Genomic DNA, 15422 nt, shown 5'->3' on the forward strand with positions numbered 1-15422 from the left:
GATTGTTTGTCGGTGCGTTTAGTTTTGGTGGTGAAAGGAGCTACGGTGTTGATGGTGGAAGTGAGGCAGTTGTGGTAAGCATCTGGTAATAGGCAGGAGTTGTCGTTGAAAATAGACACAGTATCTAATGCTTTGGAGAGGAGGGGCACTAGATTTTCAGGTGTGAGTTTGCGAGGATTTCTGGTTTCCGAAGAGTTGGTGGTTTTAGGATTGGTTGGAGGGGGTTCGATGGCACTAATGGTGAACTTGATGTTATGATGGTCTGTCCAGTCTAGAGGAGAGATAGAGTCGATGAAGTGTCCGTGTTGAGCGAGAGGATCCAATCAAGGGTTCTTCCTTTGATGTGAGTGGGGGCATTCACTAGTTGGATAAAGCTCATTTCCTTCAGGGATGAGTGTAGTGCTTCTGCTTTAGGATCCAGGCTATCATTAAATCCTAGGTCCAAATCTCCCAAGATGATGCATTTGGTGTTGGGCTTGATGAGTGGAGCTAATAATAGAGGGATGTCTGTTTCAGGATGGCTGTTAGAGTTAGGAGATCTATAGATCACTACTATGTTGATAGTTGTTTTTCCATTTATGGGATGTTTGGCGAGCAGTATTTCCTAACCTGCTATGTTTTCAATGAGGCATGATCTTAGTTGGAGTATAGTCTTGGCGATGACGGCAACATCACCTCCATGCGATTGGGTCCTGTCCGTTCTGAGGATGGCATAATCTGGGGGGATAGCGATGGTAAGGAGAGTGCCGAGGCTTGGTGAAGCCATGATTCAGTGATTAGTAGTATGTCAAGCTGTGCTTCTGTGATGAGGTTGTGTATTTGAATGGCATGAGCTCCTACGAAGCGGGCATTTATGAGAGCGCCTTGGAGGATGGTCGGAGGTTTCAGCATAGAGGTGTCTACTGTCATAGGGGTCATAGTTCTAGAGGTTGGACTTTGTTTAGTGTTAGTTTTAGATATATGGTTGTGGTCTGTTGAGGGTGACTGCTTATGTAGTGTGTGATCAGATATGGAACAGTTGACCCGATACAGGGTTTGTGATCTTAAACGAAAGCGTCTTGCCTTTCCTAAAATAGGTAGCGAGTGGTTTTCTTCGAAGTTGCTGTGCTTCTGGGTGGACTCTAGTATGAGTGTGGTGGTGGGGTGTTTAGTGTCATAAGTAGTGGCATAGGTAATAGCATTGAGTTTAGTGACGAGGGCGTGGTTGGTAGCGGGTGGGAACGGTGATAGTGAGGGCAGGAATGGTGTAGGGCATGGGATGGGATGGTGCCTGGGGCAGGCCAATTTGGAGAGGCCATTTTTGTGTGCGAGATAGTGGCTTCCAGAACAAAGTATGTGGTTCGGGATAATACAGAATGGGAGCATGATGAAGGTTAGCCAGCCTAACATGGTTGTGTGAGACTAGGGTTAATGTAAGATAAGGGTGCTTTACCTAGTCCGGCAGTAATTCTAGGCAAATAGGCTAGTCTGACAATTCGCAATTGCAGGCACAAACAGTGGACTAGGCATAGGCTATTATGAGCAGCCTAGTATGGCCGTTGCTCGGGTGGCACTGTTATCTAAAGAAAGAAGTGGGCGGATCTTACCAGGTAATCTCAAATAGTGTGCTGAAGGGGAGATCACGAAATGAACATGATCCCTCATTGATAGTGTAACATCAAGGTAGATCCCTAGGGTCTTAACTTTGGATAGGATCTCCATTCCACAACCTGCTCAGTTTAACATTGTGTATGATTCTGGGAGTTTATTTCATCTATATTGAGAACCAACCAGTAACAACTCTGTATTTGATTAATTAAGAGCAAGGCCATCATAGGCCATGCATCTCTGGATAATATCAAAGACAGTCTTAATCCTGGCAACGTCATCATAGTTGCCATATTATCTAAAAAGCATATGTGTGTCGTCAACGTAGTTAATAAACTTGTGTGTCCAGTAAATCAAATGGTGGCTTTAAAAAACACATTAAACAAAGTAGGGGAGAGGCAAGACCCCTGAGAGACACATCGCTGAAGGGGAACAGGATCAGCTGAAACAACATCATAAAAAACCCTCGTTTCTCTCTCTGATAACAAAGATGAAATCTTGGAGGCTGCTGACTCAGAGAAAAAGGCCTCTGAGCGAATTCTTTTAAAAAAGTACATTAAAATCCACCAAGTCAAACGCAGCTGACAGATCTAACAAGAGCAACAAAGACACATGTCCCTGGTCCATATTTGACAAGAAATTGGTCTTCGGCTCCAAGAGAGCTGACTCCGTGCTCTGAGAGGCCCGAAAGCCAGAGTGCTTAGGGCTAAATAAATGATGCGTTTCTAGGATAGCTTGAATTTGCAGGTAAGCCACCCGATCTAAAGATTTTAACAGAAAACAGGACATTGGTGATAGGTCTGAAATTCACCATAATGTTAGGATTTAAGGATGGTTTCTTTAGTAAAGGAGTAATCGTTGCATTTTTAATAGAGGCTGGTACTTGGGCTGCCAACAAGAAGGAATGAACGAAGGCTGAGAGAGCCCGCGCAAGGCATGGGGCACACTTCTTTATGACACTAGAGGGACATGGATTCCTAGACCAGCTTGTAGGTTTGAGAATTTGAAGAATATCAATCATTTCACCACCTGTTACCCTTTGGAACTGAAAAAGGGGTGTGGAAGTACTAGGAGGGGAGCAGGTTTCAATACAAGTTAGCATGGACCACTTTTTCTGCGCTGCAAGCTTCAGATTGGCAACGTTCCCGAACATAGCCTGTTCTATCTCGGAACACCAATCCTTGTCCTTAGCCACAGAATCAACTGGAGAGATATCTGGCTTGTCCAGTTGTTTCATAATCTTGAAAATGTTCTTAGAATTGAACGATGCATTAGAAATGCGGCCATCAAGGTGGTGACATAATAGCTTCCTTACATAGGGTGGTAACTGCACTAGATCTGTCTTTGTCAAGAATAAGATGAGATTTCTGCCTGCGTCTATCCAATTTATTTATTTTGGTCTGCAGATCTTTCAAGTCTTGTGTAATCCAGACCTGCTATCTCAAGGATCCCCGCGTGACTTTACAGATCTTGGCTGGAGCAATACCATCAAATGCAGCAGTAAGACAGTCAGAATAGCAAGCAGCTGATGCATCGGGTGCAGAGGACGAAGGCAGAGCATGCACTGGTTCAATATAAGAGGCCATCGTGCTTGGGTTCAGTTTACATATGTTGCATTTAACTACTATAACTTTCTCCGGATAGGCTCAAAAAGGAAATTTAGGAATTGCCATATTAGAAGATATGTAAAATGTGGTCTGACCATGGACATGCTCCAGTCTTAGGTTGCCCCACCATTATGTTGGTGGTACATGGCCAATCAAGGGTATGACCACCTTAATGCGTGGGACCAGCCAATCACTGAAGAAACCCCAGGTTAGTAAGCAGCTGAAACATGGCCGGGGCTAAATGATCCTGTTGATCATTGCACCGCATGTTACAGTCTCCCAGAATTATAACTCAATAATGAGATGAGCACCGAGGATAACTGTTCTTCAAATAGAAGCATATTACATGGAGGTCTATATATCAAAATAAAATGATATGTAGTGGGACGATTAATAAGCAGTTTTACCATCAAAGTCTCAACACCATCAACCTCCTCTATGTCAACTGTATGGAAACTCAGAGAAGAACGCACAATAATTGCATCCCCTGGGCCAATTTTGGCACAGAATATGAAAGCCATCAGGGACGGCCAAGGATTTATTGTAGTTATTTATTTTTGTATTTGTGGAGCGCACGACAGCCCTCAGGCATCGAGGCGCTATGTGAAGGCTTAGGAAGGCTTGATTCAGGGTTACGTGAATGCGGCCCCAGCAGAAATACTTGATACAGAAGCTCGTTGCAGTTATCAGTGCACATTATCATGATCAGGTAAAATAGCATTGAACAGTTTCAATACGGGTTACACAACACATGTCACATGTCATAGACAAAGAGTCTAGCTTTGATGGCCTCCCTGAAAGTCGCATGGGAGTCAATCCCCCTAATGGAGGGGGAGGGGAGTTCCAATAAGTGGCTGCCATGTTGGGGAAGCTTGTACCGCCCGCTCACACTCTGCGGGGGGGGTACAATGATTCTGTTAGTATAAGCCGCTCTGGGAGGCCTAGAAGGAGTGTGGATGCTGATTCTTTGAGCTAGGTAAGGTGGAACATGACTGTGCAGGCACTTGTGCGCCAGGGCAAGAGTTTTGAAGGTAATTTTCTCCTTGACGGGGAGCCAGTGGACCTTCCTCCTGACCTCGGAAATGTGGTCACATCTTGAGATGCCAGTTGCAGCCCTGAGGGCATTGTTCTGTGCTAGTTGAAGTTTGCCCAGATTGTTTTGGGAGGTGCCCAAAAGGAGGGCATTGCAGTAGTCCAGCCTTGACCCAATTATCGCCCTAGCAATGGTAAGGAAGTTTGGTTGGGAAAGAAAGGCTCTGGCTGCATTGAGGAATTTAGAGTGGTACGCTGAGGTGGAGGCTATTGCGTTAACCTGTCTATTCATGGATAGGTCAGGTTCAATGTAAACGGCCAGCGTCTTAATGACTTTGGAGACAGCGATAGGGATGTTATCAACTGTAAAGTAGCGGTATTGTTCATCTAGTTTACCCAAAGTGGACGGGCCCCAATTAGCAGGAGTTTGGTTTTCTCACTGTTGAGGCATAACCAGTTTTCTGCCATCCAAGATTGGATCGTGGAATAAATGGAGTTGAGGGTGTTGAGGTCAGATAGCTAGTCACCAGAAAGGGGGATAAGCACCTGGGTGTCATCAGCATAATTAGTGTATGAGATGTCCAGTGCATCAAGAATTCTGAACAGGGGCCAAGTGAATAGATTATATAGGGTAGGAGCTATGCATGATCCCTGTGGGACCCCACACTTGATGAGGCTGGGGTTAGCGCATGAGGATTCTGAGAAAACCTTCATCGCTCTTTCCTGTAAGAAGAAAGTTATCCATGCACACACCCTCAGGGAGAAGTTAGCTGCGGTAGAGAGGTTATGGCAGAGGGTCTTGTGATCCACCAGATCAAAAGCAGTGGAGAGGTTGAGGAGTAGAAGAAGCGCAGGTTTGCCTGCATCTCTTAAGTCGTCCATTTGATTTTTTAAGTCAAGCAGAGCTGTTTCTGTGCCGTGCCTGGGCCGGAAGCCGGACTGCTGGAGACCTAGAAGGTGGTTGTCCTCGATGAATTTTTGGACTTGCAGGTAAACTGCTTTGTCCAGAATTTTTAGCAGTGAGGGCACAGTGGTGATGGGCCTGTAATTCCCTGGGATCGATGGGTCGAGAGAGGGTTTTTTCAGGAGCGGTCTAACCTAAGCTTCCTTAAGTCGAGTTGGAACATGTCCAGCCTGGAAGGAGGAGTTATTGAAGGCAGTGATGAGTGGGGCCAAGGGGGAGGCACAGTCCTTAATGACCTGAGCTGGGCAAGCGTCCCCTTTGCAATTGGAGGTTTTAATGGAATTTAGGAGGGCAGTGACTTCGAGTTCACTCATGTCCTTGAAATTGAACACGGGTGAGATGCTAGAGGTGGTTTCCACCCTGGCGGTGCTGTTGCAGTTGTCAAGAAAGTTGGAGAGGGCCTTTTGGTGGGGTAGGATTTTGGTGTGTAGGGTTTCCAGTTTATCAAGCATGGCAGTTTGTATTTTATTGCACCAGGTCCCAACTTTCAAGAGGGTCGGAGGCGGGGGAGCAGGAGACTCAAGCTCTCGGAAGATAGCAAATATTTCCTTAGTCCCAGATTTGGCGTTTTCAATCCTGGTGTTATATGAGGAGGCTTTAGCCTGAATGATGGCCCTTTTGTAGTCTTTGGAGACAGCCTTGAAGGCAGCTTTGGTGGCAACCTCAATCTCGGTCTGAATGATCCTAAAGATGCCAACGCCTTGGCCTTGCAGAAAGCTCTATCCACCCTTGGGTTCTCCCAATCCATTTTGCAGCCCACACACACCAAACGTTGCACCCTTGATTGGGTGTCGCACCACAACTGCTCACCTCTGATCCCCGACATTTCACCTATCCCCTGGTCGCACCACTATTGCATTAAATTCGACCTCCTCTCATCTAAGGGGCCTCCTAAACCCACCCTCCCACTCCCAGCTGCTTTCGCGAGAAGTTCACATAAACTCACTAAGGAAAACATCTCCCCTTACCTTGCGGTACCTGCTCTTAAGCATCCATTCTCGAATGACCCGGAAGTCCTAGCATCCACTTTCAATCAGGTCATCACCCAAGCAGTTGACAAAGTTGCCACTGATCAAGATTGTCTTGGGTGATGAGGTCATGTACATCCAGTGCGGGTGCTAGGTCCGGACCTGAGGTATTGCTTAAACGAGTTCTGTGAGAAAGATTATATCAAGATTTTCCTCAATAATAAGGTTGGATAACTCTAAAGCATGTTTAGGCAGGGAGCAGGTATTCAAGAATAAACAGTTAAATTCCTGCAAGTCAGCCTTAAACGTTGAGTTGTCTAGTGACCCATTAGCTTTACCTTGAATCAAAGCATTGGGAAGCGAGCAGGAAGCCAAATTAATTATGGGCTGAGTTGGCCTAGAACTCTGGTCATTGTGTACAATCTCGGGGGGTGGATTGTAAGAGCACGACCCCGACAGGATGAGAAACGTTAGTATTGGTGATCTCAGTCTGTGAGGTATCTGCCACCCTCAAAGGTGAACCCTGATTAATGACAGCCCCAAATAAGTTGTTGTCCATATTTGGTGCCTTCGGTATAAGCCCAACTGACACCTGCGTGAGGGTGCAGGTGTTATTAATAAAACCGGGAGCGGGAAACAAAGGCATATTAAGATATTTATCCAAAACTAATTTACAGCAGGGACTGAACCGGAATGTCAGGCAGGCCATAGAGTAGAGAAGCAAGAAGGCATGACACACAAGGAAAGCAGAAACCTGATAGGGGTTACCTACGATGCTAGCCCAATCGAGACTGCCGACAGCACTAGACCAGCAGCGCCCTTTCTGACGCGCCGGCGCTGACGCGCCCAAAGCAGGTTACGCAGGCGATGCAGGTGTAAAGGCCACAGGGGAATCAAGTCCCTCAATAATAAGATGCTTTTTAAAAAATTCAACAAAGCTTTAAAATGAACACCTACAATACCCCACCTGTGTGGAGGAGGCAAGGCAGACAGTTTGATCATCTGAACAATTCTAATAATGATCTAATGCAAGCAAAATACAACAGAGCAAAAACACTTGCAATCACAAACGATACACAACAGCAAATCCAGCTTCAGATCAGCGACATATACATACGGCCTCAAATTCACTAAAAGAAGCTAGACATCATCCCAAAAAGCTTTTCTTCACCTTCGTCTTCTATGCGCTATGCGCTATGCATTATGAATGAATACAATACTGTGCATGAGTTTGATAATGAGACGTTCTCGAGGTGTGAGTCCAACCTGCTGGCCAGATGCAGCTCATAGCTTAAGATTATGACTCCTTCTTTGCAACCATAGGAAAGGTATTTGAAACCCAAATCCACCTATTTATGACTTGTGCAATTCTGCAATTTTGTGGCAGTGCCCCTCTTATGAATGTCACATGGGTAAAATCCTCAGGGTAACTGCAGGGAAATCCTCCACCCCCCGCCCCCCCTCTTAGATCTCTGATGTCTTTACAGGAAGTGACATCTTACCATCTTTGATGGAATTACACAGGAAGTGGGTGAACTGTTGTACAATAAGTGTAATGATGTCTTGTTATGGGGATGCATGCCTCTGAGTGCTGTCAATTGCATGGTCTCCGGGTCCCCAGGCGGATCCCAATGAGAGGCGAGATGGTTTAAGTTGGTGTTTAGGAATTATGTCTGAATTCTCATCAACGCTGTGAAAATGCAGATGCTGGAGTGGAAAGGGTATTGTGCCTGTGTGCCAACTCGTGTGTCACAGAAGGACTCTTGATCATCAGTATCCTGCTATCTGGGGTGGTGCATTTGTGCACCCTGCCCTTCGCCCACTGGGTTCTAAGCGCTAGAAGATGGCTTAGCTGAAACCTCTGGCATGGCAGAGCACAGATGAGGGTAGAGGAAGGCTAGGGGTTCGCTGTAGGGCCTGTTGACCTCCAAAAACGTCCACACGTTTGTCACTCATTTGTAATTGCATAATTTCTCATGAAAACATGGAAACAGATATGGTCAATTGAAATTAATGATCATGGTTCCTCTGTTTTGGGTTGATATTTCCCAGTAAGAATACACTATAAAATGCAGGAATTACTTTGGCAGGTAAGTTAAACTATTTGGGATTTTCACCCCAGAGTTTACAATATGAGCAAGTAGACAGGATGGGCGCCAGATGAAACCCAAGCTCTGCCCTCTCGAGGACAGGGTGCCAAGACTAGGGCAGGCACGGATGGCCTGGTAAGTCGGCAAGAATATGTGGGTGCAGGTTGGTCTGCCCCATACTGAGCACGTAGAGGTATGATATTATAGGTTATTTATAACGTTATTTAATACCTAGAGGTTTCTAAGCGTGGACCCGGGGATCGAACCTGTGTTGCTCCGTGTCTATCCTCCCAAGTGTGCCCTGCTGGTGTTCTCTTGGCTCTCGTGGTTTACTATGGACTCACTCTGCGGGGGGGGGGGGCGGGCTAGTTAGGGGGGCGGTACAGCTTGATTGTGGGTTTTCTTCCCTATTTGTTGTTGCTTCTGGACATGCGGGTGTTTGCCAGTTTTCTAGTTCCTCTCGGTGGATTTTACGCACAAGGTTGTCCAACACCTGGCTTCGAGGGCTGGATCCATGTCGGACTTTCAGGATACCTCTCATTAATATTCATGAGATAAATTTGCATACAATGATTCTAAATGTATGCACATTTCTGCTCATGAATATTAATGATGATTATCCTAAACACCCATCAGGTTTCCCGTTCTCGAGGCCTGGAGTTGGACAACCCGGTAAAATAGGCACTTATTTGTAGCTCTACTAGTTGCTACTGATAAAGATTGCTTCTTCCTTTTAAACCACAAGTACCCTTTTTCTTGTGGTTTACCACTGTGCTGTTGTCAGACAAGCTGTCCAGCCGGTCCTGAAGCCGTACAGAGGTCTTGCTTAGCCATACTGTTGAGTGGGTACAGTGAATTGGTGCCCAGGTTGCCAACCAGGGAGCATGGGAGAAGGTGATAGTATAGAGTGAATCGGAAGGGGGTTCACGGATGTCCCAAGACTGTGGGTATTCAGCACGTGCTCTACTAATGCTGAGTTGCACCTGAGCCACGTCCTCGCCAACAGCATCTGCAAAGGAAGGACAAAGGTATTTACTAGTCATGGGAAGTATTGTGCAACTGTTGGCTCTCCAAATGTTTTGGACTACCGCTCCTATGATCCCTCACTATTAACCGTGCTTCCTAGGACTGATGGGATTTGTAGTCCAAAGCATCTGGAGCCTCAAGGGTTATAGCTCATGGACCTTGCCTCATTGTGGATGGTTCTTCATCGTATTGAAGGCAGATCTGAAGCTCAGGACTCAGGCGTGTACACCTGTGAGTCTGAGTAAGACTCGCTAAGGACTCAGGCGTGTACACCTGTGAGTCGCAGTAAAACTCGCTCAATGATCCTCTCTAGAGTAGTCCCTTGTAGGAGCTGCTTGATCAAGAGGTGGCAGCTTCCGGTAGTTCACTGTTTTCAAAGTAGGGGACACTTGCCTTACAGTGGATAGGATGGGCTTATGACAGTTCAATCAAACGCTTCAGGAAAGGAGGGTGTCTACAGAATGGTGCCCATCCACGGTCCATGTACGCATCACATCCTCGCCTGTGGAGGCCTCTGCCCTCCACTGATGATCACAGTTCTCACCCTGAAGGTGACGGGGCCTCTCTCCCTAGGGGCCTCCAGTGATGGTCACAGCTCTGACCCTAGGGGCCTCCACTGATGATCACAGCTCTGACCCTAGGGGGGCCTCCACTGATGATCACAGCTCTCACCCTAGGGCCCTCCACTGATGAACACAGCTCTGACCCTAGGGGCCTCCACTGATGATCACAGCTCTGACCCTAGGGGGGCCTCCACTGATGATCACAGCTCTCACCCTAGGGGCCTCCACTGATGATCACAGCTCTCACCCTGAAGGTGACGGGGGCGTCCCTTCATGGAAGAATAAACACTCTCTGGTCTCTTTTCAGGATATTCTGAATCTTGTGAACAAAAAGGAATTCGATATCCTGAGGACCCTGGATCAGCTGAGCACGGAGCGAGAGAAGAACAAAGTCTTCCTTCGATTCAGTAAGAAAGCGTCAGAGCCTTTGTGTGTTGTGACTCACAATAACTCACTGCTCCTTCACTGTATGCACCGAATAACAATAACTCACTGCTCCTTCACTGTGTGCACCGAATAACAATAACTCACTGCTCCTTCACTGTATGCATCGACTCACAATAACTCACTGCTCCTTCACTGTATGCATCGACTAACAATAACTCACTGCTCCTTCACTGTATGCACCGAATAACAATAACTCACTGCTCCTTTACAATGTGCACCGACTCACAATAACTCACTGCTACTTCACTGTGTGCACCGACTCACAATAACTCACTGCTCTTTCACTGTATTCACCAACTCACATTAACTCACTGCTCCTTCACTTTGTGCACCGAATCACAATAACTCACTGCTCCTTCACTGTATGCACCGACTCACAATAACTCACTGCTCCTTCACTGTGTGCACCGACTCACAATAACTCACTGCTCCTTCACTGTATTCACCAACTCACATTAACTCACTGCTCCTTCACTTTGTGCACCGAATCACAATAACTCACTGCTCCTTCACTGTATGCACCGAATCACAATAACTCACTGCTCCTTCACTGTATTTACTGACTCACAATAACTCACTGCTCCTTCAGTGTATTCACCGACTCACAATAACTCACTGCTCCTTCACTGTATTCACCAACTCACATTAACTCACTGCTCCTTCACTTTGTGCACCGAATAACAATAACTCACTGCCCCTTCACTGTATTCACCGACTCACAATAACTCACTGCTCCTTCACTGTATGCACCGAATCACAATAACTCACTGCTCCTTTACAATGTGCACGGACTCACAATAACTCACTGCTCCTTCACTGTGTGCACCGACTCACAATAACTCACTGCTCTTTCACTGGATGCATCGACTCACAATAACTTACTGCTCCTTCATTGTATACACCGAATCACAATAACTCAACGCTCCTTCACTGTGTGCACCGAATAACAATAACTCACTGCTCCTTCACTGTGTGCACCGACTAACAATAACTCACTGCTCCTTCAATGTATGCACCGAATCACAATAACTCACTGCTCCTTCACTGTATTCACTGACTCACAATAACTCACTGCTACTTCACTGTGTGCACCGTATAACAATAACTCACTGCTCCTTCACTGTATGCACCGACTCACAATAACTCACTGCTCCTTCACTGTATTCACCAACTCACATTAACTCACTGCTCCTTCACTTTGTGCACCGAATAACAATAACTCACTGCTCCTTCACTGTATTCACCGACTCACAATAACTCACTGCTTCTTCACTGGATGCACCGAATCACAATAACTCACTGCTCCTTCACTGTATTCACTGACTCACAATAACTCACTGCTCCTTCACTGTATTCACCGACTCACAATAACTCACTGCTCCTTCACTGTATTCACCAACTCACATTAACTCACTGCTCCTTCACTTTGTGCACCGAATAACAATAACTCACTGCTTCTTCACTGTATTCACCGACTCACAATAACTCACTGCTCCTTCACTGTGTGCACCGACTCACAATAACTCACTGCTCTTTCACTGGATGAATCGACTCACAATAACTTACTGCTCCTTCACTGTATACACCGAATCACAATAACTCAACGCTCCTTCACTGTGTGTACCGACTCACAATAACTCACTGCTCCTTCACTGTGTGCACCGAATAACAATAACTCACTGCTCCTTCAATATATGCACCGAATCACAATAACTCACTGCTCCTTCACTGTATTCACTGACTCACAATAACTCACTGCTACTTCACTGTGTGCACCGTATAACAATAACTCACTGCTCCTTCACTGTATGCACAGACTCACAATAACTCACTGCTCCTTCACTGTATTCACCAACTCACATTAACTCACTGCTCCTTCACTTTGTGCACCGACTCACAATAACTCACTGCTCCTTCACTGTATGCACCGAATCACAATAACTCACTGCTCCTTCACTGTATTCACTGACTCACAATAACTCACTGCTCCTTCACTGTATACACCGAATCACAATAACTCAACGCTCCTTCACTGTGTGCACCGACTCACAATAACTCACTGCTCCTTCACTGTGTGCACCGAATAACAATAACTCACCGCTCCTTCAATGTATGCACCGAATCACAATAACTCACTGCTCCTTCACTGTATTCACTGACTCACAATAACTCACTGCTACTTCACTGTGTGCACCGTATAACAATAACTCACTGCTCCTTCACTGTATGCACCGACTCACAATAACTCACTGCTCCTTCACTGTATTCACCAACTCACATTAACTCACTGCTCCTTCACTTTGTGCACTGAATCACAATAACTCACTGCTCCTTCACTGTATTCACCGACTCACATTAACTCACTGCTCCTTCACTGGATGCACCGACTCACAATAACTCACTGCTCCTTCACTATGTGCACTGACTCACAATAATTCACTGCTCCTTCACTAAGTGCACGACTCACAATAACTCAGTGCTCCTTCGGTGAATTCACCGACTCACATTAACTTACTGCTCCTTCACTGTAGGCACTGACCCGCATGAGCTCAATGCTCCTTCACTATCTGTGCTAACTTACTTTACTGACTAACCGTTCAATGGTTGTCCCAAATGAGCTCACTGGCCTGTTGCTGTCTCTAGTAGCTCACATTTAATGACCACCCCATCACTGTGTATAGCAACTCACATTAACTCACTGTGCCCTTACTGTAAATAGTTACTTACATATACTGACGGCTCCTTCACTGCATGCACTGACTCCCATTAAGTGCATGTACCTTCACTGCATGCACTGACTCACATTAAGTGCATGTACCTTCACTGCATGCACAGACTCACATTAAGTGCCTGTACCATCACTGTATGCACAGACTCACATTAAGTGCCTGTACCTTCACTCCATGCACTGACTCACATTAAGTGCCTGTACCTTCACTGCATGCACTGACTCATATTTAGTGCCTGTACCTTCACTGCATGCACTGACTCACATTAAGTGCTTGTACCTTCACTGCATTCACTGACTCATATTAAGTGCCTGTACCTTCACTACATGCACTGACTCATATTAAGTGCCTGTACCTTCACTGCATGCACTGACTCATATTTAGTGCCTGTACCTTCACTGCATGCACTGACTCATATTTAGTGCCTGTACCTTCACTGCATGCACTGACTCATATTTAGTGCCTGTACCTTCACTGCATGCACTGACTCACATTAAGTGCCTGTACCTTCACTGCATTCACTGACTCATATTAAGTGCCTGTACCATCACTGCATGCACTGACTCACATTAAGTGCCTGTACCTTCACTGCATGCACAGACTCACATTAAGTGCCTGTACCTTCACTGCATTCACTAACTCATATTAAGTGCCTGTACCTTCACTGCATGCACTGACTCATATTTAGTGCCTGTACCTTCACTGCATGCACTGACTCACATTAAGTGCATGTACCTTCACTGCATGCACTGACTCACATTAAGTGCCTGTACCTTCACTGCATACACAGACTCATATTTAGTGCCTGTACCTTCACTGCATGCACTGACTCATATTTAGTGCCTGTACCTTCAATGCATGCACTGACTCACATTAAGTGCCTGTACCTTCACTGCATGTACTGACTCATATTAAGTGCCTGTACCTTCACTGCATGCACTGACTCATATTTAGTGCCTGTACCTTCACTGCATGCACTGACTCACATTAAGTGCATGTACCTTCACTGCATGCACTGACTCACATTAAGTGCCTGTACCATCACTGCATGCACAGACTCACATTAGGTGCCTGTACCATCACTGCATGCACTGACTCACATTAAGTGCCTGTACCTTCACTGCATGCACAGACTCACATTAAGTGCCTGTACCATCACTGCATGCACAGACTCACATTAAGTGCATGTACCATCACTGCATGCACTGACTCATATTTAGTGCCTGTACCTTCACTGCATGCACTGACTCACATTAAGTGCATGTACCTTCACTGCATGCACAGATTCACATTTAGTGCCTGTACCTTCACTGCATGCACTGACTCATATTTAGTGCCTGTACCTTCACTGCATGCACTGACTCACATTAAGTGCATGTACTTTCACTGCATGCACAGACTCATATTTAGTGCCTGTATCTTCACTGCATGCACTGACTCACATTAAGTGCATGTACCTTCACTGCATGCACAGACTCATATTTAGTGCCTGTACCTTCACTGCATGCACTGACTCACATTAAGTGCATGTACCATCACTGCATGCACAGACTAACATTAAGTGCCTGTACCATCACTGCATGCACAGACTCATATTTAGTACCTGTACCTTCACTGCATGCACTGACTCACATTAAGTGCCTGTACATTCACTGCATGCACAGACTCACATTAAGTGCATGTACCTTCACTGCATGCACAGACTCATATTTAGTGCCTGTACCTTCACTGCATGCACTGACTCACATTAAGTGCCTGTACCTTCACTGCATGCACATACTCACATTAAGTGCCTGTACCATCACTGCATGCACAGACTCACATTAAGTGCCTCTACCATCACTGCATGCACTGACTCACATTAAGTGCATGTACCTTCACTGCATGCACAGACTCACATTAAGTGCATGTACCTTCACTGCATGCACTGACTCATATTGAGTTCCTGTACCTTCACTGCATGCACTGACTCATATTTAGTGCCTGTACCTTCACTGTATGCACAGACTCACATTAAGTGCCTGTACCTTCACTGCATGCACAGACTCACATTAAGTGCCTGTACCTACACTGCATGCACTGACTCATATTTAGTGCCTGTACCTTCACTGCATGCACTGACTCACATTAAGTGCATGTACCTTCACTGCATGCACAGACTCACATTAAGTGCCTGTACCATCACTGCATGCACAGACTCACATTAAGTGCATGTACCTTCACTGCATGCACAGACTCACATTAAGTGCCTGTACCTTCACTGCATGCACTGACTCATATTTAGTGCCTGTACCTTCACTGCATGCACTGACTCACATTAAGTGCATGTACCTTCACTGCATGCACAGACTCATATAGTGCCTGTACCATCACTGCATGCACAGACTAACATTAAGTGCCTGTACCATC

General features: G+C 45.9%; 1 protein-coding gene across 2 annotated transcripts in view; it reads left to right on the forward strand.

The window, feature by feature from the left end:
• LOC138480740 (phosphatidylinositol 3,4,5-trisphosphate 5-phosphatase 2-like) overlaps positions 1 to 15422 on the forward strand; it is a 767550-nt gene that overhangs the window by 531100 nt on the left and 221028 nt on the right. For both annotated transcript variants that reach the window (XM_069612470.1, XM_069612471.1), the window contains one exon: positions 10145 to 10244. In XM_069612470.1, the coding sequence (XP_069468571.1) occupies positions 10145 to 10244 (100 nt within the window). The remainder of the gene's footprint in view (positions 1 to 10144; positions 10245 to 15422) is intronic.

Source organism: Ambystoma mexicanum, chromosome 5p (assembly GCF_040938575.1).
Source record: "Ambystoma mexicanum isolate Mex_15411 chromosome 5p, UKY_AmexF1_1, whole genome shotgun sequence".
In the NCBI taxonomy this organism is placed as follows: Eukaryota; Metazoa; Chordata; class Amphibia; order Caudata; family Ambystomatidae; genus Ambystoma; species Ambystoma mexicanum.